Raw genomic sequence first — 23,970 nt, 5'->3', positions numbered from 1 at the left:
CCGTGTACACTGGAAAGTACACCTCCTCAGCTATGCACACTTAGCACAGGGGCTGCAACAGCCTCCCGGCAGTCTAAGACCCAGTGGCCTCAGTTTCCTCAGCCGTGAAGCTGGAAGGATGCCACCTTCCCTCCCCCCCACCCCCCCGGGGCATCGCGAGGGTGCAATGAGGTGGTGAGTCAGGTGGCCGGGGTCTGGCCCAGGGTGGGTTCTGGACACAGTGGTCCCCCAGCTCCTGCTCTCTGGAGCTCGGAGCCCACCCCGCCAGCTGGGGCAATGTGAGAAGCAGAGGGCCTGGCCGTGTGACTCAGAGCGCGGCCGGGGCCCAGATTCCCTTCCGGTGCCACCCGTGCCCTGACTTTCAACCCCAGCGTCGTGGGTGGCGGTCAGTCCGGCCCCCTCAGTTTGGCCTCTGCTAGAAGCCGGGCCTCCTGCTTGCTGTGTGGCTGGGGCAGCTGGGAGCCACCCCCCCCAAGGCAGCCGTGGGCCTGTGGGTGCCCCTCCCTTGGCGGGTCCCAGGCGAGGCCCCCGAAGAGGGGCCACAGGCTGGCGGCATGAGCAGGAGAAATCGTGTCTCCCGGTCCCGGGGCTGCGTGGGGTCCTTCCGGGGCCGGCACCCGTGTCCTCGCGTGGCCGTCCCTCTGCGGCCTGTGTCCAGACGCCCCTTTTCCTGAGGGCCCTGGTGATGTGGGGTTAGGGCTTCCACACCACATGGCCTCGTCCCGGCTCACTGGTCTCAGCTGTCGTGTCTCCAGACAAGGGTAGGCCTGAGGTCGTGCAGGTTGGGACTCTAGCATACATATTTGGTGGGATGGGGACACAATGTGACCCATGACAGCCCAGCTGGCTGCTCGTGGGGGACCCCACGGGAGGGGGCGGCCTGGGAGAGGGGAGCGGCTGGGGGCTGCAGGCGTCAGGCCGCCCCCGTGGGGCAAGCCCCCTGCTCACTGCCTTGTCTCCCCTGCCTGCTGCCCTCCCGCGACCCGCGACCACTGCTGCGCTGGGGAGCCGCTCTCCGGGGAGCATGGGGCGGGCCCCGCGGGCAGGTGCTGGCCGGGCCTTTTCCTTCTCTGGACCCGAGCGTGAGCCTGGCCTCCCAGACAGAGGAGGAGGGTGGGGTGACTGAGCTGCCACGTGGTTGAGCCCCAGACACTCTGAGCACATCGCACGTTCCAGGCACAGGAGACGTCCCGACAGGAAGCGGACTCACGGTTGGGGCCGGGATGCGGGGGCACTGCTAACGGATGGGGTTTCCATTTGGTGTGATGGACTGTTGTGGAACTAGATCCTGGTGGTGGCTGCACAGCCTGTGAGCGTACCAGGAACTGCTGAATCGAACCCTTAAACGGGTGGATTTTATGGTACGTGAATTATATCTCAGTTTTTAAAAAGGGGACTCTATGAAGTGGTGAAACTATCCGATTAGCAGTGTTAAAACCCAAAGCTGGTGGCCCTTCAGCCCCGCCACCTGCGAGGCGGTGGGACCAAGCCCAGGGCCACCCCTCCGCGCGGCAGCTCCCGCGGGCCTGCGCTCAGGCCGGACTGTCCCCCAGCCCGTCCCCTCTCTCCCCAGACTCCTGCGGGAACAGTGGATCCGGGCCAAGTACGAACGGCAGGAGTTCACCTACCCCGAGCGGCAGGAACCCTACTCCGCAGGTGAGGATGCCGGCACCTGTCCGTCTGTCCTTCCGCCCTCTCTGTCCCCCGCCCCTACCTCCCAGAGCTGGAGCAGGGTCCTTAGGAACCTGGGCAACCGCTTAAGTGGGCTGAATCCGTGTCCATCCGTCGGCCCCTGACACCAGCTGGCTGACCTGGCACCAGGGGTCCCCGCAGCTGCTCACAGCCCAGCCCTGAACCCCGACCGAGGGGTGGGGGGCTGCCCGGGGCCCTCCAGGCTGGTGGCGGCAGCACCTCTGCCCTGGGAGGGCCCGCAGGGTGGGTGGGTCCTGGCAGGAGGGATGTGTATGGGCCTGGGCCAGGTGGGCCCGGGGAAGGGGGGGCCAGGCCCCGGGGGCTCTGTCAGCACACGGGTTGGGGGTGATGACATGCGAGCGGCCCAGGTGTCTGTTGCGGGATTGGCCCCTTTATCCTCCATTGGCCAGGAGGGGCTCTGCGTGCAGCCCATGCTCCTGCACAGCAGGCGGCTCCAGGTCCCCTCTCCTCCTGAGCCCCTGATGTGGCCCAGGGCTGGGACGTGGCCAGGATTCAATTACGGTCCACCCCAGAGAGCCACTTCCTCCTCTCCTGATGCCCCCGACGTGCGAGGGAGAGAGGACGTGGGCGCCCGTGCCTGTTCAGCCCTGGGGCGCTTGTGTCCCGTCCTGCCTGAAACCCGGCCTCCCTGCTCTGGGACCCCAGGAAGGCTCAGCCCACAGCCTTTGTACCCCAGGCATAAACATCTCAGCAGTTTATAACGCGTGGCGTGCGGCCTCGATTCAGAGGCAGGTACAGGATTTTGTTCGTGCTGCCGCATCAGGACCTCTGGTTGTGAGCAGCAGTTGTCCAGCCCAGGTGGGTGTAAGGAGAACAGGGAAAAGAGCGGCTCGCACAGCTGCCCTGGCTTCAGGCACAGTTTGAACCAGGCGCTCAGTCAGCGCCGTGAGGACTTGGCTCGTGTCTCCCGCTCTGGTTCTGCTTCTCGGGGTGGCACCGCCCCTGCCGGTGGTGGCTTTACTGCCGCAGGTCCAGCTTGGAAACGCCTTTGGGTTCCATGAGAAAAGGGCAAGTGTGACTTTCACCCGAGTGTCAGGAAGAGTCTTAGCTTTGGTCCCGACTGGTCAGGGGTGGGCGTGTGACCGAGTCACGACGGCCGGGAGATGAGTGCGCACCGACCGGCTTCTGGAGCCCTCCCGCGAAAGTGGGGCTGTGCACAGGGTGGCACGACCACAGACCTTCCCGTCTCGAGTTGCTGCCATTCCTCTCGTGAAACGACACCTCGGGAGTGCTTGTGGCGCCGGGCAAGGGGACTGGGATGGGGAGAGCCCGTTGGGGGTGCCCACGTGGCGGGATGGAGCGGGCGGCCTTTGAAGGCCATGGCTTCTCCGTCAGACCCTTGGGGCAGCGAAGAGCAAAGGCTGGGGCCCACCTGCGGAGGCGGGCCCTTGTCTCACCTGGATAGGTTGTGTTGGCCACAGAGGGCCAACCCTCACGGGGCGCAAGGGGGGCGAGCTCAGCTGGGCCCAGGGACGCTGCTGGGGTGTTGCTGAGGGGGCACCGGGCGGGGTGCAGGCCCCGCACGGGGTGACGGTGAGAGCTTGGCTGGAGCAGGCGGTGCCGGCCCCCACCCCGGGGGCCCTGGCTTCCCACTGGGCAGCAGCTCATCCGCTGGAAGGGCCCTGTGCACGCGTGCCCCCATCTCTGATTGCCCGGCCCCTGCAGCTCTGCAGCCTCCCCCCGACTCACGCGTCACCTCCGGCGTGGGGGGCCCTGGCCTCAGGCCTTGTCTCTGCTCCCCACACGAGGCGGCAGCCGCTTGCGGCCTCGGTGCAGAGACCCTTAATGGGGCTCTGATTCCCATTTCTCTAAGCCCACCCACCCTGCCCAGAACGCTAAAGCCCCCTCTCCCTCAAGCCCTGAAAATTCACGCCTGTGGCTCCCCACCGCCCCCGCCCTGAGATTTACAGGCACAGAGTCCTGGGTGTGCGGGGCCCTGGGGACCGTCAGCTTGGTCCCCTGACTCCACGGAAGTGCTCATCAAGCCACCCGCAGGGCAGGGCCCCTCAAGGAGACATGGGGAGTGCCCGGGGCACCAGCTGCTGGGATCCACCTGGGTTCCCAGAGGTGCCTGAGCCCTGGCTCTGTGCGCAGGTCCTGAACAGCCTCTGACTCTCACTCCCGGCGGAGCCCCCCCTCGCCCACCTGTCTCCCCAGAGCCCGCCACCTCCCCCCCCAACCCCCGGCCTCCTCCTGAGAGAGGGCGCCGCTTCTCACAGCCGCTGCTGCCTGGCTGGCCGGGGCCCCTGGACCAGAGCCCCGCCCGGCACTCTGTCGGGATGGTGGGCGACCAGGCCCCCGGCCCACCCACCGCTCCTCTCGCCCACCCGCCCCTCCCCCCGCCCCGGCCACGTCCCTCGCAAGGCCCAGCCCCCCCAGGAGCGCCTTTCCCACGGCACAGGGGCCGACACGCCCACGGTCCCCGAGAATGGAGATGTTCCAGGGAGGGGGACCGCGGGGCCAGGGCAGGGCCGCTCCAAGGTGTGACGTGGCCAAGGGAGGCCGGGCTGGGGCGCCCAGCTGCCTGGGGTGGGCTCGGGGGGCTGCTGGGGACCCTCGGTCGTGGGCGGGGATCCCTCCCAACACGACGCCTGCCGGGGCCTCAGGCAAGCCCAGCCCCCACCCGGTGCGCTTAGGACGTCCGCGGAGGAAGTGTCGCTGCCGGGCCGAGCTGGACGGTTTGAGCAACAGCACGGTAGCGGCGTCACAGGATCTGAGCCGGAGCGAAGGGCGTCTCCACGGGTCCCTGTGATAACAAGGAACCCAACTGTGAGGGGAGGGAGGGGACACAAGTTCCCGCTGAGTGGCCGTGGGGGAAACGTCACCACAGCGAAACCGCTGTGGACAGATGTGAACGGGGTGGGGACTGGCCAGCAACCCCCAGAGTGGGGGCGCGGCCTCCGGGTAGGACGGCGGCGGCCTCGGCGCTGCTGGGACACCAGCCTGGCTTTGCCGGTTCCGGTGTGGTGGTGGGTGTGGCGGCAGGTGCTCGCCCCGGGATAACAGGACCGAGGCTTGGGCGCGCCGGGGCCGGGCTGCGCCTCTGCCGCTCCGCAGGCCCCTCGCCGGGGTGACCCCGGGTAACAACTGCTCCTGGCTCCGTCCCCGGGCCGTCCCCGCCTGCAGCCGGAGCCTCAATGGCCGCCTTTCACGGGCGACAAGGGCCCCTGTTGTCCGGAGGGCCGGCCGCCCCCGTCGCCGAAACGCTCAGCCTCCTGCGCGGCGCGGCCGGCCCTGCCTCGCGGGTTCAGCCCCCTTCGGAGAGCGTGGAGCCCTGGGGGCGGTGGGCCGGGGGCCCCCGGGGGGAGTGGCGGGCCCCCCGCCGCCGTCCCCGTCTGTGAGGTGGGGACGCGGTGGGACCGTGGAGGGAGCTCAGGCGCAGGGCATACAGGGCCCGAGGCATCCCTGGCGGGGCTGGAACCACACACGAGGTAGGCGCTTCGATCCCCCTCCTGGTGCCGCCCCTACACAACCCCTGCGTGTTCACGCGGGCTCATACACACCCCCGTGGTGCGTGTAGCCACAGATCACACATGTTCACAAGCGTGTGCTCTTAGATGCACTCAGTCACACACAGATCTCAGGTTCACACCTGTGTCCACACCCACGTTCACACCCAGAAGCACCCTCCACGTGTGCTGTTCCCAAAGCCTGTGATGTTCCTGGAACACCGGACAAGGGGCTTTGAGTCCTAGCAGCACCGCGCCCAGCCCAGCCTGCGCCCACTGACCCTCAGCCTTCAACCTTTCCCCACCGGCCTCTTTGGCCATTTCAGCCGGAGCAGCTGGGAACCTGAGTGGTGGAGGACCGGGGCTCCCAGGGCTCTCGTGCCAGCCTCTTGGGGAGCAGAACCCGGAAACCAGGTCCTGGCCCTTCTGGGGAGGTGGCTGGAGGGGCTATCCCTAGTGCCACCCGTGCCCAGGGGACACCCTCCACAGGGCACCGCCCAGGAGAAGCCACCCGGTGTGGGGGCCCACCTCCTAGCCAGGGAGGGCCACCCTGGGGCCTGGGCACAGGACGCCTGGCCCGGCCCCCGGCAAGCCCTGTGCCTCCCTGGAGCACGGCCACGTGGTCCCTGCTCCAGTGTTTTACGACGTTAACGTGTGACTTGCACACTTGATGAACAGCTCCACGAGCTGCCTGGGTACCCCGCCCCACCCACCTGGTCTGCTCTGTGCCCGCGTGTGCGCCTTCGCTGGAAGGTCACGGATGGCTCCCCTCGGCGCTGCACGTCTGAGCCCTGCCCGGCCGCCCTGCGAGCCTGGCGCGCAGCCGTCTCAGCGCAGCGTCCGCTGTGCGAGGGACCAGTTGGTCCCCAGCTGAGGGACATGGGTCGTGTCCAGTCTGTGACGCTGATGTGTGAAGCTGCTGTGAACACGTGAGTGTGTGTTCACCACGCTTGTGTTTTTCTCTGGGTCACGTGGGAGGTGCATGTCCAACTTGAGACGCTGCCCCGCTGCCCTGCTGCTTGCCCACTGAGGGGTGGTCAGTCTGTGGCTTGGTCACTGGTCCACCCCAGTGGGCATCTCGTCGCCGGCTCCGGCGTCCACGGTCTCTCTGGGCTCGTCCCGGGCCACCCCACGCAGGGCATGAGAAGAGGCGGCTGAGCGGGCCCGGGAGCGGCCTGCCTCCTCCAGTTCCCCTGCAGCGAGCACTGGGCCCAGCACACAGTAGGCACTCAGTAAACGCTGGGTGAACGCTCTGGCTTCTGCCCCAGTACCGGCCAGTCCTTTGGGAGAAAACAGTCCCTTCCAGCCAGCCGGGCCCCGGGTGTGGGCCGGGGCAGGGGGGTGCCACTGGCAGGGGTCACGCGGGAGGCCTAGCAGCAGACCCCCAGCCCGCGGCTGTGTGCCGGGTGCTGCGCCGCTACGGCCCGGGAGTGGGCTCGGGAGTCTCCCAGGGCCTGGGCCCGCCTCAGGGTGGGTGGCCAGGGGCCCGCGGCCTGGAGCCCGGGACACGGTGGGCGGGCGTCCCCACGGCAGAGTCTGGGCTGCGCACGTCCCACGTCACGGGGTTGGGGGGCCCTGAGAGAGGACGGCTCGGGCGAGTTTGGACGCGGGCAGGTCGGGGGCCGCCACCTTCAGGCTGCGGCCAAAGAGTTGCCCATCTGCTGGGGCAAAGTCAGGGACCTGGCCGGCACCCACCCGAAAATGCCGCTGCCACATCTCAGACCCAAATCAGGCATCCTGATTTGGCTCGCCATCGGGCCTGGGAGCCAGGCAGACTCGGGCCAGCGTTTCCGTCTGTTCCGCTGGGCTGGCCCGGGACATGTCAGCAGAGCCGCCTCAGGCGTGACCATGGGAGCGCCATTCCGGCTGCGGCAGAGACGCCCCCGTTCCGGGCCCGGCATCCCGAGGCGCTGCTGCCCCCTGCTGGGCCCCGCAGGCAGGCGCGGGCTCCTGGGGGCTGGGAACCGCTGACCGGGCCGGCGGCTCCAGCCTTGCTGGCCACTGGCCTTGGACAGGACTCCACGCCAGCCTCAGCTTCGTCCTCTGCAGTGGGGATGACCACAGGATGTTCCTAGAGGCCCGCGTGGGGGCCGTGAGACGGGTGTGCACGTGCTCGGCCTGCTGTGTCTCAGGCGTGGTCAGGGATGCTGGCGGGGAACGTCCTTGCAGAAAAGCTGCGCCTTGGGCACTTTTCTGTGTGGCTAGTGCAGGGTCCAGGGGGGCCGGCCTCGAGCCGACGGCAAGTGGACTTCCAGCCAAATGCTCACTGAGTCGGGGAGGGCCCTGCTTGAGCTTGGGGACACGGTGGTGGCCCTGCTCCCTGGCGCACACAGAGGGGATGTGCCTGCTGGCGCTGTGTGCAGGGGACCCGGGGGACCTCTGAGTCGCAGGGGGAAGGGAGCAGGCCTCACCTGGCACTGTCCCACCGCAGACAGACAGGAGCCAGCTGCCCCATCCCCGACGCCAGACTGCTGCCTCTTCAGGACCACACATCTCGAGAGCAGAGAAACAGCTCCTAGCCTCCATGGTGCTGGGCGTGGGGCTGCCAGGACAGCCGACGGGCGGCAGCAGGCTGGAGCTGGGGGCTAGGGGGGCCAGGGCCCAGCGGTGGCGTCCAAACTACAAAAGCCACGCCGTCAGGCTCTGGGCTCCGGGCACCACCCCTACTGACGGCACCCCCGGCACGGACCAGCCTCAGACGGCGCCTGGCAGGGATCTCACTCAGCGCACGTGGGCATCGGGACCCTCTCCCCGGGGCAGGAGCAGAGGGAAAGCTGTAGGGCAATGACTGTGAGGGCCCCTGCCCCTAGTCGTGTGCCCCCGGGCTATGCCCAAGGGCAGTGGGACGCCTCCTGGAAGACACGGCCGCGCTGGGCGCAGCAGAGCTCTCAAGAAGGCCGGGCACGACCAGGCGTCTGTCCGCCAGGCGTGGGTGGGCAGCCCGGCATCCACAGGGCCCCGCTGGCGACAAAGAGGCACGAATCCCTGATCAGGCAGTAGCAGCACGTCCAGGAGTGTGGTGCTGAGAGGGGGCTGGCCCAGCCCCGGAGGCACGTGCGGGGCAGACCTCAGACACAGAGCCGCAGAACAGGCAGAGGGGAAAGGCCGCGGCCGCCTGAGGGGCTGCCTTCTCACCCACTGCTGCTGGGACGCTGACTGCGGGCTGCGTGCCTTCAAGCGACGTGCACGGACCCTGCGGTCCCTGCAGGTCGGGGCTCCACCATGAGGCTCGGGGCCAAAGCTGAGGAGAGTGCAGGGCTGGCTCCTCCTGGGGGGGTCTCCCCCTGCACTGCCCAGCCCCGGGGGGCTCCCCACACTCTTGGCCGAGGCCCCATCGCCCCAGTGTTGCCGGGCTCACTTCTCCCTCTGCCCCCCTCTCTCGAGGACCCTTGTGGCACCCTTGGGCCCCCCCCAATGGTCGAGGACACTGGCCCGTCCCCAGGCCCTTGCTCACACCCAAAGAGCACACACCGTGTGCCCGCCCGGTGCGCTCACATCCCCGTGTGCCTGTCACACCTGCCAAGAGAAAGAAAAGACAAAGGGCCGGAGCGTGCAGCCCGGTGGAGAGGGGGTGGCCTGGGGTCCAAGGACAGGCTGATGCCCGCTCACACCCGCCGGCCTCCCGGCACCTGGGGGCTGCAGGTCCCCTGGGGATGGGAACAGGGTCCACCCCGGCCTCTGCCTCGTCAGGGTGGCGGCCGTCCGACAGGGCCCCTCTCCCCCAGGGTACCGAGAAGGCTTTCTCTGGAAGCGCGGCCGGGACAACGGGCAGTTCTTAAGCCGGAAGTTTGTGCTGACGGAACGCGAGGGGGCCCTCAAGTATTTCAACAGAAGTGACGTGAGTTGGGCACAGGGCCAAGGGCAGCGGCCAGGCCTCCCACCCGGGGCCTGGGGCGGCTGGACACTGGACCCTGGACAGCAGCGCCACTTCCTCGGCGGCCCTCGTGCCCTCCTGGGAGATGAGCTGCCCCCTCCCGTGGGCATCTGCCGGCCCCCGTGGGGGCCCCTCCACCCACCCCGCTCACAGCCACTCCCTGTGCTGTGGGTGATCCTGGGGCACAGAGGTGGCAAGCCCTCCCCTGGCAGACACTCCCAGGCCTGAGAGGGACAGAGGGGACCAGCACCTGGCAAGCACGCCGGGGTGACCCCGGGTGCCGCAGGCAGTGCGTGGGGAGGCGCCGGGGGGGTCCCAGTGTGGCGGGGCAGCTGGCCGAGCCCCACCCACACCCGGAGCAGACCGGCTCCGGGTCAGAACATGACCCTGTGATGCAGTAACCACGGCAGCTCATGGCCCTCAGGCCCGCCGCCTCTGCCCGAGCGCGCCACGCGGCCGTCTGCCGGCCCCCAGTGCAAGGAGAGGAGAGAGGCCTGGCAGGATGGGAGCAGGGGGGGGGGCCCGGCCGCACCAGGGCGGACCAGACGGGACAGAGGGGGTCAGCCTACATGTTGAGCGCCCGCCTTGTCATCCCCCAGGAAGGGATGCTGTTATCTTAGACTTAGCCCAGGGAGCCTAGGCCCAGAGCGGGTAAGTAACTTGCTCAAAGCCACGCGGGACAGCAGGTGTGTGGCCGGCATCCGGAGCCCACCCTGCCTGCTGCCTCGCCCTTGGAGACTCCCTGCCAGGCCAGCGCTGAGGCCGGGCCTTGCTTCCCAGGCCAAGGAGCCCAAGGCCATCATGAAGATCGAGCATCTGAACGCCACCTTCCAGCCGGCCAAGATCGGTCACCCGCACGGCCTGCAGGTCACCTACCTGAAAGACAACAGTACTCGAAACATCTTCGTCTACCACGAGGACGGCAAGGTGGGTGCACGGCGGGGTGGTGGCAGCTGGACCACCCCCACTGTCTCAGGAGAACCCAGTGGACCCCCAGGGTGGCAGGCGCGGGGCCAAGGGCCCGCCAGACCACCCTGCCATGGCTGCAGTGGGGAGCCAGCCGGGCCCTTGGGGAGGGAGCCTGGAGGCCTCGTGAAGAGATGAGCGTGGCAGCTGGCTGGCAGAGCGCCGCACCCCACCCCGTGGCCATCACCTCTGTGTCCCCACCCAGCGAGGGTGGGAGGAACCGCAAGCCCCGCAAAGTCTGTCCTAGGCGCTCGCTCTATATTCTGGATGTGAATCCCCTATCAGACAGGTGACTGGCAAGTATTCCCTGCCGTCCTGTGGACTGCCTGTTACTCGATGAGCGGTCTTTGGATGCACAAATTTAAACATTCATTTCCGTTGAATCCGTCTGTTTTTCTTCGGTTGCGCATGTCTTTCGGTGTCACATCCAAGAGATCACTGCCAAGTCCGATGTTGTGAAGTTTTTGCCCCATGTTTTCTTGGAAGAGCTTTATTGTTTTAGGACTTACATTTAGGTCCTTGATTCATTTTGAGTTAATTGGGTCAGGGTCCAGCTTCATTGTTTTTTGTTTGTTTTTAAATTTTTATTTCTTTTCTTTCTTTCTTCTTTTGGCTGCATTGGGTCTTAGTTGTGGCATGTGGGATCTTCACTTAGGCACGTGGGATCTTTCGTTGCAGCGCGCTGGCTCTTTGTTGTGGAGCGTGGGCTTCTCTCTAGCTGTGGCGTGTGGGCTGCAGGGCGCGTGGGCTCTGTGGTTGCAGCACGTGGGCTCTCACTGAAGCATGCAAGCTCAGTAGTTGTGATGCACGGGCCTAGTTGCCCCGAGACGTGGGATCTCAGTTCCCTGACCAGGGATCAAACCCGCGTCCCCTGCATTGGAAGGCGGATTCTTTACCACTGGACCACCAGGGAAGTCCCAGGTCCAGCTTCATTCTCTGGTGTGTGGATTTTCAGTTTTCCCGGCACCATTTGTTTTAAATTCAATCCCCATTGAATGCTCTTGATACTGTCATCAAAAATCATTTGACTGAATATGTAAGAGTTCATTTCTGGGCTTCCTATTCTAGTCCATTGGTCTGTATGTCTGTCTTTATAACAGGACCATACTGGGGGTTTTTTGTTTGCTTTTTTAAATTTATTGAAGTATGGTTGACTTAAAATGTTGTGTTAATTTCTGCTGCACGGCAAAGTGATTCGGTTATACATATATATATTATTTTTCATATTCCTTTCCATTATGGTTTATCACTGGATGTTGAATACAGTTCACTGTGCTATATGGTAGGACCTTGTTGTTTATCCATTCTATATATAATAGATTGCAAAAAAAAGGTTGCATTTGCTAATGCCAAACTCCCAAACCATCCTTCCCCCACTCCCCTCCCCCTTGGCAACCACAAGTGTGTTCTCTATGTCTCTGAGTCTTTTTCTGTTTCATAAAAGTTCATTTGCGTCTTCTTTTAGATTCCACATATGTGATATCAAATGGTATTTGTCTTTCTCTTTCTGACTTATTTGACTTAATCTCTAGGTCCATCCGTGTTGCTGCAAATGGCATTATTTCATTCTTTTTATGGCTGCGTAATATTCCATTGGATATATGTACCGTATCTTCTTTATCCATTCCTCTGTCGATGGATGCTTAGGTTGCTTCTATGTCTTGGCTGTTGTGAATAGTGCTGCAATGATTGCTGGGGTGTGTGTATCTTTTCAAAGCAGTTTTCCGTAATCCCACTCCCAGGAGTGGGATCACAGGATCATATGGTAGTTCTATTTTTTGTTTTTTGAGGAATCTCCATAGTATTCCATAGTGGCTGCATCAATTCACATTCCCACCAATGGTGTAGAAGGGTTCCCTTTTCTCGAAACCCTCTCCACCATTTACTGTTTGTAGAATTTTTGAGGATGGTCATTCTGACCAGTGTGAGGTGGTATCTTGTAGTTTTGATTTGCATTTCTCTAATAATTAGCAACGTTGAGCATCTTTTCATGTGCCCCTTGGCCACCTATATGTCTTCTTTGGAGAAATGTCTATTTAGGTCTTCTGCCCATTTTTCGATTGGGTTGTTTGGTTTTTTGTTACTGAGTTGTAGGAGCTGTGTGTGTATTTTGGAAATTAAATGCTTGCTGGTCACATCACTTGCAAATAATTTTTTCCCAATCCGTAGGTTGTCCTTCCATTTTGTTTATGGTTTCCGTTGCTATACAAAAGCTTATAAGTTTGATTAGGTCCCATTTGTTTATTTTTGTTTTTATTTCTATTGCCTTGGGAGACTGACGTAAGAAAACATTGGTACGATTTACGTCAGAGAATGTTTTGCCTATGTTCTTTTCTAGGAGTTTTATGGTGTCATGTCTTATAAGTCTTTAAGCCATTTGGAGTTTATTTTTGTGTATGGTATCAGGGAGTGTTCTAATTTCATAGATTTACATGCAACTGTCCACCTTTCCCAGGACCATTTGTTGAAGAGACTGTCTTTCCCCCATTGTATATTCTTGCCTCCTTTATTGAAGGTTAATTGACTGTAGGTGTGTGGGTTTATTTCTGGGCTCTTTTTTTAAAAAAATACGTGGCACGTGGGCTCCTTGTTGTGGTGCACAGGCTCTCTAGTTGTGGCGCGTGGGGTCTAGTTGTGGCCTGCATGCTCAGTAGTTGCAGCAGGCGAGCTTAGTTGTCCCGCGTGGCATGTGGGGTCTTAGTTCCCCGACCAGGGATCAAACCCGTGTCCCCTGCATTGGAAGGTGGATTCTTTTTTTAATTTAATTTAATTTTTATTTTTTTTAACATCTTTATTGGGGTATAATTGCTTTACAATGGTATGTTAGTTTCTGCTTTATAACAAAGTGAATCAGTTATACATATACATATGTTCCCATATCTCTTCCCTCTTGCGTCTCCCTCCCTCCCACCCTCCCTATCCCACCCCTCCAGGCGGTCACAAAGCACCGAGCCAATATCCCTGTGCCATGCGGCTGCTGGAAGGTGGATTCTTAATCACTGGACCACCAGGGAAGTCCCCTGGGCTGTCTTTTCTGTTCCACAATCCATATGTCTGTTTTTGTGCCAATACCATGCTGTTTTGATTACTGTAGCTTTACAGTACTGTCTGAAGTCTGGGAGGGTTTTGCCTCCAGCTTTGTCCTTTTTCCTTCAGGATATCTGTGGCAATTTGGGTCTTTTATGAGGACCATACTCTTTTGATTACTGTGGCTTTGTAATCAAAAGTGAATTCCTCCAGTTTTGTTCTTCCTTTTTAGGATTGTTCTGGCTGTCTGAATCCTCTTGAGACTCCATATGAATTTTGTCAAATGCATTTTCTGCATCAATTGAGATGATCATGTAGTTTCCCCCCCTTTATTCTGTTAATGTGGTGTATTACATTGATCGATTTTCATGTATTGAACTGTTCTTGCACTCCAGGAATAACTCTCACTTGGTCATGGTGTATAATCCTTAAATATGCTGCTGAATTCAGTTTGCTAGTATACTGTTGAGGATTTTTGCGCCAGTGTTCATAAGGTATATTGGTCTGTAGTTTTCTTGTAGTGACTTTGTCTGGCTTTGATATCTGGGTTATGCTAGCCTCACAGATGAGTTAGGAAGGGTTCCCTCCTCTTTGATTTTTTGGAAAGTTTGAAAAGGACTGGTATCAGTTCTTATTTAAACGTTTGATAGAATTCACCAGTGAAGCCATGAGGTCCAGGGCTTTTCTTTGTGGAGAGACTTTTGATACTGATTCAGTCTCCTTACTAGTTACAGGTCTTTTCAGATTATCTGTTCTTTTCATGACTTAGTCTTGGTAGGTTTTGTGTTTCTAGGAGATTATCCAGTTTCATCCAGGTTATCTAATTTGTTGGTATACCGTTGTTTATAGTACTCTCTTATAATCCTTTCTATTTCTGTACAATTAGTAGTGATGCACCCACTTTCATTTCTGATTTTAGTAATTTGAGTCTTCTTTTTTTCTTAGTCCATCTAGCTAAAGTTTTTTCAATTCTGTCTTTTCAAAGAACCAACTTTTGTTTACATTTATTTTCTCTATTGTTTTTCTGTTCTCTATTTCATTGATCTCTAATCTTTTTTTCCTTCTTTCCTTTAGCTTAGTTTGTTTAGTTTGTTCTTCTTTTTAGTTTGTTCTTCTTTTTCTAGTACCTTAAGTTGTAAAGTTAGGCTGCTGATTTGGTATCTTTCTTGTTTTTCAATGTCAGCATTTATAGCTATCTGTTTCCCCCTTAGCACTGCTTTTGCTGCATTCTGTAAGTTTTGGTATGCTGTGTTTTCATTTTGATGTACCTCTAAATATTTTCTAATTTCCATTGTGATTTCTTCTTTGATCTGTTGGTTTTTTACCTTCCACAATTTTGTGAGTCTCCTGGAGAAAGGATACAGTTGGATGATGTGTTTATAGCCATTCTGCCAATCTCTGTCTTTTGATTGGGAGTTTAATACATTTACATTTACAGTAATTACTGATAAGGAGGGACTTCTGTCATTGTGCTATTTGTTTTCTATGCCCTGTAGATTTTTTGTCCCTCATTTCCTGCATTCCTGTCTTATTTTGTGTTTATTTTTTGTAGTGAAACGTTTAAGTTCTTTCTTACTTCTTTTTGTATATCTTCTTTCACTGTTTTCTTTGGGGTTACCATGGGGATAACATTTAACATACTAAAGTTAAAACATTCTAAACTGAATATATAGAAGCTTTTTGAATGTTTTTTCAATAGCATAAAATTCTATTATTTTAGCTCCATCCCCACTGCTTTTGGTTGTTAATGTCACAAAATTACATCTGTACAATGAGTGATTAAAAAAAACCAAAAAACAAACAAACAAAAAAAACCCCCTACTAATTATTTAAAATGCACTATCTCCTAAAGTATGTAAAAAAACAAGGTTAGGAGTCACAACCCAAACTTACTGTAATACTAGCTTTTACCTTAATTTTTTTTTTGCTTTATCCTTAAAAGCATTAGTCTCTTAAATCATGTAGATAACAAAAAGCACAGTTACAAACCATTGTTACAGTAATACCGGCTTTTATAATAGCCCATGTATTTACCTTCATTGAGATCTTTGTTTCTCCACAAGGTTTTGAGGTACTGTCTAGTGTCCCTTCATTTCACCTGTAGGACTCCCTGAGCATTTTTTTTTTTTTTTAAGTATTACCTTTAATCTCTCCTCTTTTTTAGAAATTTATTTTATTTACTTATTTTTGGCTGCATTGGGTCTTCATTGCTGTGCGCGGGCTTCTCACTGCGGTGGCTTCACTTGTGGAGCATGGGCTCTAGGCACACGGGCTTCAGTAGTTGTGGCACACAGGCTCAGTAGTTCTGGCTCACGGGCTCTAGAGCACAGGCACAGTAGTTGTGGTGCACAGGCTTGGTTGCTCCACGGCATGTGGGATCTTCCTGGACCAGGGCTCGAACCTGTGTCCCCTTCATTGGCAGGCAGATTCCCAACCACTGCACCAGCAGGGAAGCCCTAGGATTCTTTATTGAGAGTTTTGTTTTTTCCTCCTTTGAATATATTGGCTAGCTGTCTTGTGCCTCCAGCGTTTCTGATGAGGTCTACTCATAATCTATTTGAGGATCCCTTATATGTGACAAGTCATTTCTCTCTTGCTGCTTTCAAGATTCTTTGTCTTTTCAAAGTTTGATTATAACGTTTCTCAGAGTGGACCTCTTTGAGTTCATCTTACTTGGAGTTTGTTGAGCTTCTTAGATGTTTATATTCATGTCTTTCATCAGACTTGTGAAGTTTTCAGCTATTTCCTCAAATATTCTCTCCACCCCTTTCTCTCTTCTCCTTCTGAGACTCCCACAATGCATATGTCAGTCTCTTGGTGGTGTCCCACAGGTCTCTTAGGCCCTACTTGCTTTTCTTCAATCTTTTTTTCTGTTTCTCAGCCTTGATAATTTCCATTTTCCTCTCAAGTTGACTGATTCTTTCTTCTACCTTTGAATCCGTCTAGTGAAATTTTCATTTCCATGATTGTACTTTTAGTTTCAGAATTTCTTTACTGGTTTCTTTTTAGGTTTTCTCTGTATTGTTATTTCCATTTTGTTTATGCATTTTCTTGAGTTTCTCCAAATATTCTTTTCTTTGAGCATATTTAAGACCATGTTTTAAAGTCTTTGTCTAGTATATCTGCTGTTAAGTCTTGTCAGTGACAGATTCCGTTGATTTATTTTTTCTTTTGAAAGGGCCATTTTCTGCTTCTTTGTGTGCCTTGTGATTTTTTGTTGAACGCTGGACATTTGATTCTGATAATGTGGTAACTCTGGAAATCAGATTCTCCCCCTTCCCCAAGGCTTGCTATCTATTTATTTATGTCTGTTTGGCTAGCTAGCTGTTGCTTTGGGGCTTTTTGTTTTAGTTGTTGGAGGCCGTGTCTGTGCCAAGGACCAGCCTGAAGTGTAAACTTAATTTCTGCTCACGTTTTTTTCTGAGCCCTTCCCTGGTCATGTGTGGTCACTTCCTAATTTCCCCTGTGTATGCTGCTGTTTCTGAATGTCCTAGTCTTTGATGTCTGGCTCCCAAAGGGGTAAAACCAAAAGTGAAGGGGAGAAACTGGGTGCTCACCCTTTAAATCTTTGGGAGGTCTTGAGCTAGAGGGGTAGGGGCTGCAACAATGCCCCCCTCCTTTGTCTCCCTGTGATCAGAGCACAGATCCCTGATATGTGGAGGACAGAGTCCTTTTTGCCCACCCTAGCTCCTGCAAACTCTTGTGTAAGTTGCTCCAGGACACCTGCACAGCGGGCTGTCCTGGGGGAGGGGGGTGGGGAAGGATGGGTAGCTGCATCTGTTGTCAGAGCTGAAATTGACTGAAATTAACCACAATGTACTCTCCAAGTCTTCCCCTGGAAGTTGTTAAGACTTCAACAGACTTCAGAATTACAGAATGGTTACATCAGTCAGATTCTGCCAGTGCCGTTGTTTTCCAGGTGGGGAGACAGATTCCCAGTGCTTCCTACCCCATGTTCCCAGAATCCTCTTTTCAGCTTTTAGCTGATCCCTTGGGAACCCACATCCAGGTGCGTGCATAACATGCTCGAGCTGCTGCCAGACCTGTCCACGTTCCCATCGCCTGATGACTTCCCAGCACGCGGATGAGGCGCTGGCTTTCTCCAGTCCCCACCCACCTCGCCCAGGCCTGCGCCTCTCCCACCTCACCCGTCACCCTTACGTTGCTACTCTGTCCGCACGTGTACTCAGAGTGTATGTTACCATGACCACAAAAATGCTCTCAAGCCTTAGCCGTGACTTTTCCCTTCCTGCACGTTTCGTTTCTCCTACAGCTAAGAGCTGCCTTTCCCCCCAGTTAACCACGTCCTCATTACTGACTCACCTCGCCACCGACTGTCCAAGTCCCTGGATATGTCCTGGGCAGCAACCAACTTCACCCTTCTGGAATGCTCTCTCCTGTGGCCACATCTCAGTCCTGGGCTGATTCCATTTCCTGGAACCTAAGTCTTTCTTGGTTTACTCCCTCCTCCTGGTGGAACAAACCCTTTAGTAGCTTCCTGAAGGAGTGCCTTGGAGGCAAGCTTCCACAGACCTTGCACATCTGAAAATCCTAACTTCCACTTCAGAGTTTTCCAATGACAGCCTGGCCTTGGGTCTGTCTTCCTTCTCTGTGTTGGGAGCTTGGTGAGTCCTCCTTGCCTAGTAATTTACATCCATGAGGTGGGGGAATAGTTCTTATTTCTTTAATAATTTCCTCCTCTATTTTCTCTGTTCTCATTTTCTAGAACTGTTATTCAGATATTGGCTGTCTTAGATTGGTTCTCTCATTCTAGTCCCACTTTTTCCCTGATTTCTAGAAAATTTCAACTTTGTCTTGCAACTTTCCTATTTAGTTTTCTTTCTGCTCTCAATGTTTCAGTCTTCAGAGCTCCTCTTGGGTTTTGCAGTGTCCCTTTTTCAGAGTACATTGTTCTTGTTTCTTGATTGTAGTGTCTTATCTCTGATTATTAATGTTAAATTTGAAGCTTACTTACCCTTGAACAATGTTTATTTCTTCTAAGTGGCTATTTCCTGTTTGTGTGCTCTGTTCTCTGACTTCCATGTGAGAGATTTTTGGGGCTGTTCAGATTCTCTGGAGGAAACCCCTCCTGCCTGGTGCAGATACCTTTGAGTCCCAGCGCTGAGGGAGCTGAGAGGGAACAGGAGGGGCCTCAAGCTTGGTGTGCAGTCATGTAGCTTCACTCTTTCTGGAATGGTGCCTCCCCTCCCCCACACACACACCCTGTGCCTGGCACAACTCTCCCCTGAGACCCTCTATTTCTACCCCCTGCAAAGAGTAAAGGTCCATCTTCTGCCAGGGTGGCGGAGGGGCCGTCTCTTAGCCAGTTCTCCTGCTGAGAACCCCCCTCACTTCCAGGGGAGCCTAGAGCTCTGCATTCCCAAGCCCTTTGGGGCCTGCAGTACAGACTGGGCTGTGCCTCCGCTTTCCCCTGCGGGTCACACCCCCACCTGTCTGCCAGCTCCTGGCACCTTGTGACCGTTCTCGCCATCTCGTGGGGTTAAGCCCTGAAAAAACAATCCCTTATGCAGTACTAACAGGATTTGGGAGGGAACCTGGCTCAAGGAACGTGAGCAAGTCTTCAGTTTTACCCAGAAGCCTCTGCCTTCACTTTCCTTGTGGGGAGACTGAGCCCAGGGAAGGCAGAGGGTAGGTGCCGGGAGCCCAGACGCTTTCTGCACGAGCAGTGGATGCTGGCCTGGCCCGCGTCCCCAGAGGGCTGTGGGCACCTGCTCTGCACCAGGCCCTGTGCGTAGGTGCAGCTGAGCCTGTCTGATGTGGCTCTGTCCTTGGTGAGTGACAGCACAGTCTGGCAGGAGATAGAGTCTATCACACGGGCGACTAAAACCCCAACTGTGCCGAGTGCCGGGAAGAGTGAGAGAACAGGTGATGTCCTGAGGGGTGAGGACACGGCCGTGCAAAGGCCCCGTGACCGAGACTCTGCTGAGGATGGGGGAAAGGAGAAGAGGAAGGGGTGGGGCACAGCATGACGTGGTCCTGCTGAGGGGGCTGACCCGACCCTGCAGATGTCCATCTAAACTGGAGATGCAGTGGGGGGGGAGGGTGTTGCAGCCCAACTTGAATTTCCGGAGCATCCCTCTGGTTTCCGTGAGTCAAGCGAGGTCCTGAGCCAAGCAGGGGGCAGTGCTAGGGACCGGGCAGGGGAGGGGCCAGAGGGACTCGGTGCGCTGGAATGGGGCTGGGGGGCACCAGGCCCGAGCAGGGCTCCCTGGCAGTGCCCAGAGGCTATGTCGCAGCCTGGATTGTGTGGGCTGGGCTGGGGGGTCCCGTGCGCCGAGGCAGGAGGGACAGAGCACTGAGGTGGGCAGGGAGGTGAGTGGGGCCTCAGGTGTGGCTGGAGGTGGGCGTCGGGGTGACACTGCAGGACCCAGGGGACCTGGAGATCAGGGAGGGCGCTGTCTGTCCAGGTGTCGGCAGGGAGAGCAGATGTTCGGTCCATCCAGGGTTGTGGGAGACCTTGGCCTGGAAGGGCCTGGGAGGGGAGAGATGGGGGAGCCTGTGGCGGGGACGAGGGGTGGGCAGGGGTCCCTGGGGCAGCGAGCATGGCAGCCAGGAGGAATGAGAGGTAACAGGAGGGTGGGGCGCTGGGCCTGGGGTGGGAGGGACGGTGTGGCAGCACCTGGGCTGTGACGCTTCAGCCTGGGGAGCCGGTCCTCTGCACGCCCCCGTGGGGCGAGGGCCGGCCTCCGGGAACAGCTCTGCCCTCCTTCCCGCGGTGGTGGTGGCGGGGAGGTGGCAGCTCCAGGTGGGTTTATAAATAAATGGGCCTCCCTCTAGGCTAGAGATAGCAGGTCATAAAGACAGAACGATCCGAGAGGAGGAGAGACCGCCCCGTGCCAGAAGCAGCAGCAGGGCTTGGGGGCAGCTTGGACGGCAGCCCCGCACCCGCTGTCCCCGCCTGTCCGGAGGTGGCTGTCTGTGGCGCGGCCCACTCCTGCTGCCTGGGTGTCGGGCCACACTGGCCCTGAGGCCTGGTGCCCCTGCGGTGGAGCCTTCCCTGTCCACCCCCACTGGCCACCCCGGGGGTGTCCCCCGAGCAGGCCCGGGCGCTGAGGGATGGGGTGTGTGTGCAGGAGCCTTGAGGCCGCAGCCCACACCCAGCCTCTGACCCCCCAGGAGATGGTGGACTGGTTCAACGCGCTCCGTGCTGCCCGCTTCCACTACCTGCAGGTGGCCTTCCCAGGGGCCAGCGACGCAGACGTGAGTGGCTGCTACCTTTGACCCGGGTCGGGGGACGTGTGCCCCAGGCTGGGACGGGATTGGGAGCCGACCCAGGGCCCACTTGGACCCCTCCCCCCCCGGAGACCCCCACTGCTGACTGGCCTGAGGCCCCTGCAGACCTGCTTTATTCCGGGGTGTTTTAGCTTCGCTGGGAGGGCGAGGGGGGAGAAGGGCGGGAGGGGAGGGGGCAGCTGGGGAGGGGCTCCCAGGGCCCAGCCCAAGTGGTTCTGCCCTAGCTGGTGCCGAAGCTGTCCAGGAACTACCTTCAGGAAGGCTACATGGAGAAGACGGGGCCCAAGGTGGGTCTGACCTGGAACCCCAGATGCCCAGGCCTCACTCTGAGGTCGTATCCCGGGGGGGGGGGGGGGGGCGTGTCAGCAGTGCCAGCCAGTGACACTTGCGCCCCCCCCCCCCACTCCCAGTGCTTTGCGAGAGCGCGGGCTCCACTGACTTGGGGCTCTGGGTCCAGCCCCAGCCAGCTGCGAGCCCTGCCTCCTGCCCTGGCCCCACCCCCCCAACGTGTCCCTGTGCACCCCCAGGTCCCTGCCACGTGGGGGATGGGGGCAGACACGGGGGACTCGGCTCCCAGGACCCAGGTGGTCCCACAGCCCAGATGGGGCCCCGCGAGCACGCGCGGAAGGGGAGTGGACGTGCTGGCGGCCCTGCCCTGAGGGAGGGGGGACAGGCAGTAGGGGCAGGGCCTGCCTCGGGCCGACCAGTGGCTCCCTCGACCCCCAGCAGACGGAAGGCTTCCGCAAGCGCTGGTTCACCATGGACGACCGGAGGCTCATGTACTTCAAGGACCCCCTGGTAAGGATGGGCCGCGGCCCCAGGGCCCCCGCGGCGTGGATGCGCCCTCCTGGGTCACCCGCCTGCCTGGGAGGCGCCGACCAGCATTTGCTGGGTGAGCTGGAGGTGGCAGGCCCGGTTGGCAAGGAGGGGCCGGGCCTGGGGGCCGCACGCGGCTCTGAGCAGCGCTCAGCCCGGTCCCCCCACCCAGGACGCCTTCGCCCGTGGGGAGGTCTTCATCGGCAGCAGGGAGAGCGGCTACACAGTGCTGGACGGGCTCCCGCCGTCCACCCAGGGCCACCACTGGCCGCACGGCATCACCATCGTCACGCCAGAGCGCCGGTTCCTACTAGCCTGCGAAACGGAGTCGGAGCAGCGGGCGTGGATGGAGGCCTTCCGGAAGGTGGTGGACAGGCCCATGCTGCCCCAGGAGTACGCAGGTGAGGTGGGCGGGGCGGCCTGGGGCCCCAGTCCCATGGCCCCGAGCGGCCCTGACCGGTTGGCACCCTGTCCCTTTTCCAGTGGAAGCCCACTTCAAGCACAAACCCTAGCACGAGACGGTCCTGGAGGCCTGAGGGCTCCGGACTCGCCAGACGTGGCAGGCGAGGCGGCAGCGGAAGGAGGGACTCGGCAGCCCCCGACGTGGTCAGGTGGGGCCTGAGCTCGAGCTGCTAGGACCCATTTCTCTGGAACGCCACTGGGACGCCACCGGGAGCTGGCCCAGCCCGACCCCGCCGTGCCGCTGCCCCCGTGTGACGCCCACGGCCCCCCACTCGCCTCCCCGCCCGCCAGACCGCCTCCTCTGAGGCCCCCCAGCTGCTGCCACCCACCTCCGCGGGACCGCACCCCTGACCAGGAGGCTGGGCTGCGGGGACAGAGGGCCTGCCTGCATGCCCCCCACCCCGCCGTGTCCCCTCACTCCCGCCACCCTCCCCCAGCAAGTACTTACTGAGCACCCGCTGTCAGCTGTGGGGTCCCAGGGGCTGGAGTGGCAGACAGGGCCCTGGCTCCCTCAGCACGCCGACCCCATGTCCGCGAGGGTCCCGGGGGTCAGAGGCCCCGACGGCTGGAGCCCCCCGGGCCTGGGCCACAGGGCTGGCTGCACCCACCCCCGCCCCCAGCCGGGGCACTTCCCACACCGGCTCCGGACTCCGTGCTGACGTGACCCGCCCTCCGCCTGCCCTCACGGTCTTCGAACCCTTGGAGGATGGAGGCCCGCGTCCGCGCCTCTCCCCGGGTGCCCTGGGGGGCTGGGGGACATCTATGAGAACATACCTGGGGGAGGAGGTGAGGGAGGGAAGGAACCCTGTGTGGTGGAGAACTTGGGGGCAGGACGTGCATAGGGGTCCCGTCTCCCCAGCAAATCTCACCTGCTGGGTTATCTGGGCGGCATCCTGTGTGGCTGAGACGTGCTCCCAGGGGAGCCCTGGTCCAGCTGTTGGGACCAGGAGAGGGGCCCTGAGCCAGGGTGTCCCCCCTCCATGTCACATCTTGGAATAAAGTGGGGGCCCTGGGCCCCCAGGAGGACCTGCCAGGAAAGGGACACCCCCAGGAGAGGGGCACCCAAGGGCCTCGGCCCGGCTGTGGGCGACACCCAGAGGATGAGGGAAGGTACCCTTCCTCCGAGCTCCCATCATCGTCTCCCCTTTCATCTGAGCAAACGCCCACAGCTCAGACCCATCGTGCACCTGGATTCTGAGCAGGGACTGCAGGGTAAAAGGGGGAGCACAAGGCCCCCTCCCCTGGCAGTGGGGGCCCCAAGATGGCTGGCCTGGGGGTGAGAACAGCTGCAGGGTCACCCAGGGCCATGGTCCCTTTCTCCCCTAAACCCTTCCTGCCCCAGGCAGTGCCTCCTAGCCCAGGCGAGGCTGCGGGGGCCACCCTTTCCCTGAGAACCCAGGTCCACTGTCTTCCAGATGAGGCAGAAGGACTCGCCCTGGGTCAGAAGCGAAAGCCCGGGCTCCCCTAGACCTTCATGACCATGCAGGGCCACCCACCCACCCACGCGCCCTCGTGGACTCAGCCTCAGGCCCTGGGAGCTCGGGCGCCCGCTCAGCACCAGTGTGAGGTCTGTGCCCTTGTCTGAGCGTGTGCACACCCACACGCTCTACCCAGAAAAGTCCAGAGAGAAACGACAAAACACCCTGAACAGCTGCACGACCGGTGGGAAGAATTTCTCAGATGAGGCAGGACCCGTATGGTCCACACCAGGCCCGCCCCTCCTGCTGGCAGGGCCCCCGCCCTGGTCCTCAGGCCCGAGGCTGGCGCAGGCTTGGGCAGCCCCTGCACAGAGGTGGGGGAGTCGCAGACACAGGCGGCCGCCTGCGACAACAGCACGACGTGTCCCCATCACAGCGCTGAGACCGCAGGGCGCCCCAGCCCCGCAGGCTGCTTGCAGAGCCTGGGAGGCCCCACCTGTCCGCAGATTGGAATAAAACACTGTATATTTACGTCTACAATCGCGACACTCTCAACACCGGCCACCGCCCACCAAGGACACACTCCGGACAGAACTGGACAACACCGGTCACGGTGCCCATGCCCCTCGCGGGGGGCTCCCTGGCCACTGCTCACAGCCCCAGCCCCGTGGCCCAGCCCACGACCAGCCCCAGGAGCTCACTCAGAAAGGACCAGTGCTGCCAAGCCCAGTATAAAGGATTTATTTAAACTCAACACGAACACCAACCTTCCTTTAAATTCCATTTTTACAGTAAATAAAATTGTGTATTCCGTTCCTTCCCATGCATGATCACTGGGTATTAATCTACGACTCTTATAATTGTGAAAAAATAAAAGTGTTTCCCATTTTGTAACTATCCTGGGGCATCTGACAGACACAATCGGTGAGAAGGGACAGACCCGCTCGTTCCTGGGCCCATCACTTGGTTAAACCCTAAAACATTGTCACCT

General features: G+C 58.9%; 1 protein-coding gene across 3 annotated transcripts in view; it reads left to right on the top strand.

Annotated features, from left to right (window-relative positions):
* ADAP1 (ArfGAP with dual PH domains 1) overlaps window positions 1-23,880 on the top strand; it is a 63,911-nt gene extending 40,031 nt beyond the window's left edge. For 2 of the 3 annotated variants that reach the window (XM_067705268.1, XM_067705270.1), the window contains 8 exons: window positions 1,574-1,656; window positions 8,888-9,000; window positions 9,817-9,963; window positions 20,167-20,250; window positions 20,508-20,570; window positions 21,010-21,081; window positions 21,272-21,500; window positions 21,583-23,880. In XM_067705268.1, coding sequence (XP_067561369.1) covers window positions 1,574-1,656; window positions 8,888-9,000; window positions 9,817-9,963; window positions 20,167-20,250; window positions 20,508-20,570; window positions 21,010-21,081; window positions 21,272-21,500; window positions 21,583-21,611 — 820 coding nt within the window. In that variant the 3' untranslated portion in view covers window positions 21,612-23,880. The remainder of the gene's footprint in view (window positions 1-1,573; window positions 1,657-8,887; window positions 9,001-9,816; window positions 9,964-20,166; window positions 20,251-20,507; window positions 20,571-21,009; window positions 21,082-21,271; window positions 21,501-21,582) is intronic. The other variant, XM_067705269.1, reaches the window with a different exon arrangement.
* Window positions 23,881-23,970: the final 90 nt, after the last annotated feature.

The sequence above is a fragment of the Pseudorca crassidens genome, chromosome 15 (assembly GCF_039906515.1).
Source record: "Pseudorca crassidens isolate mPseCra1 chromosome 15, mPseCra1.hap1, whole genome shotgun sequence".
Lineage (NCBI taxonomy): Eukaryota > Metazoa > Chordata > Mammalia > Artiodactyla > Delphinidae > Pseudorca > Pseudorca crassidens.
The sequence above is the reverse complement of the archived record's forward strand: the minus strand, read 5'-3'. Positions and strand labels throughout refer to the sequence as shown.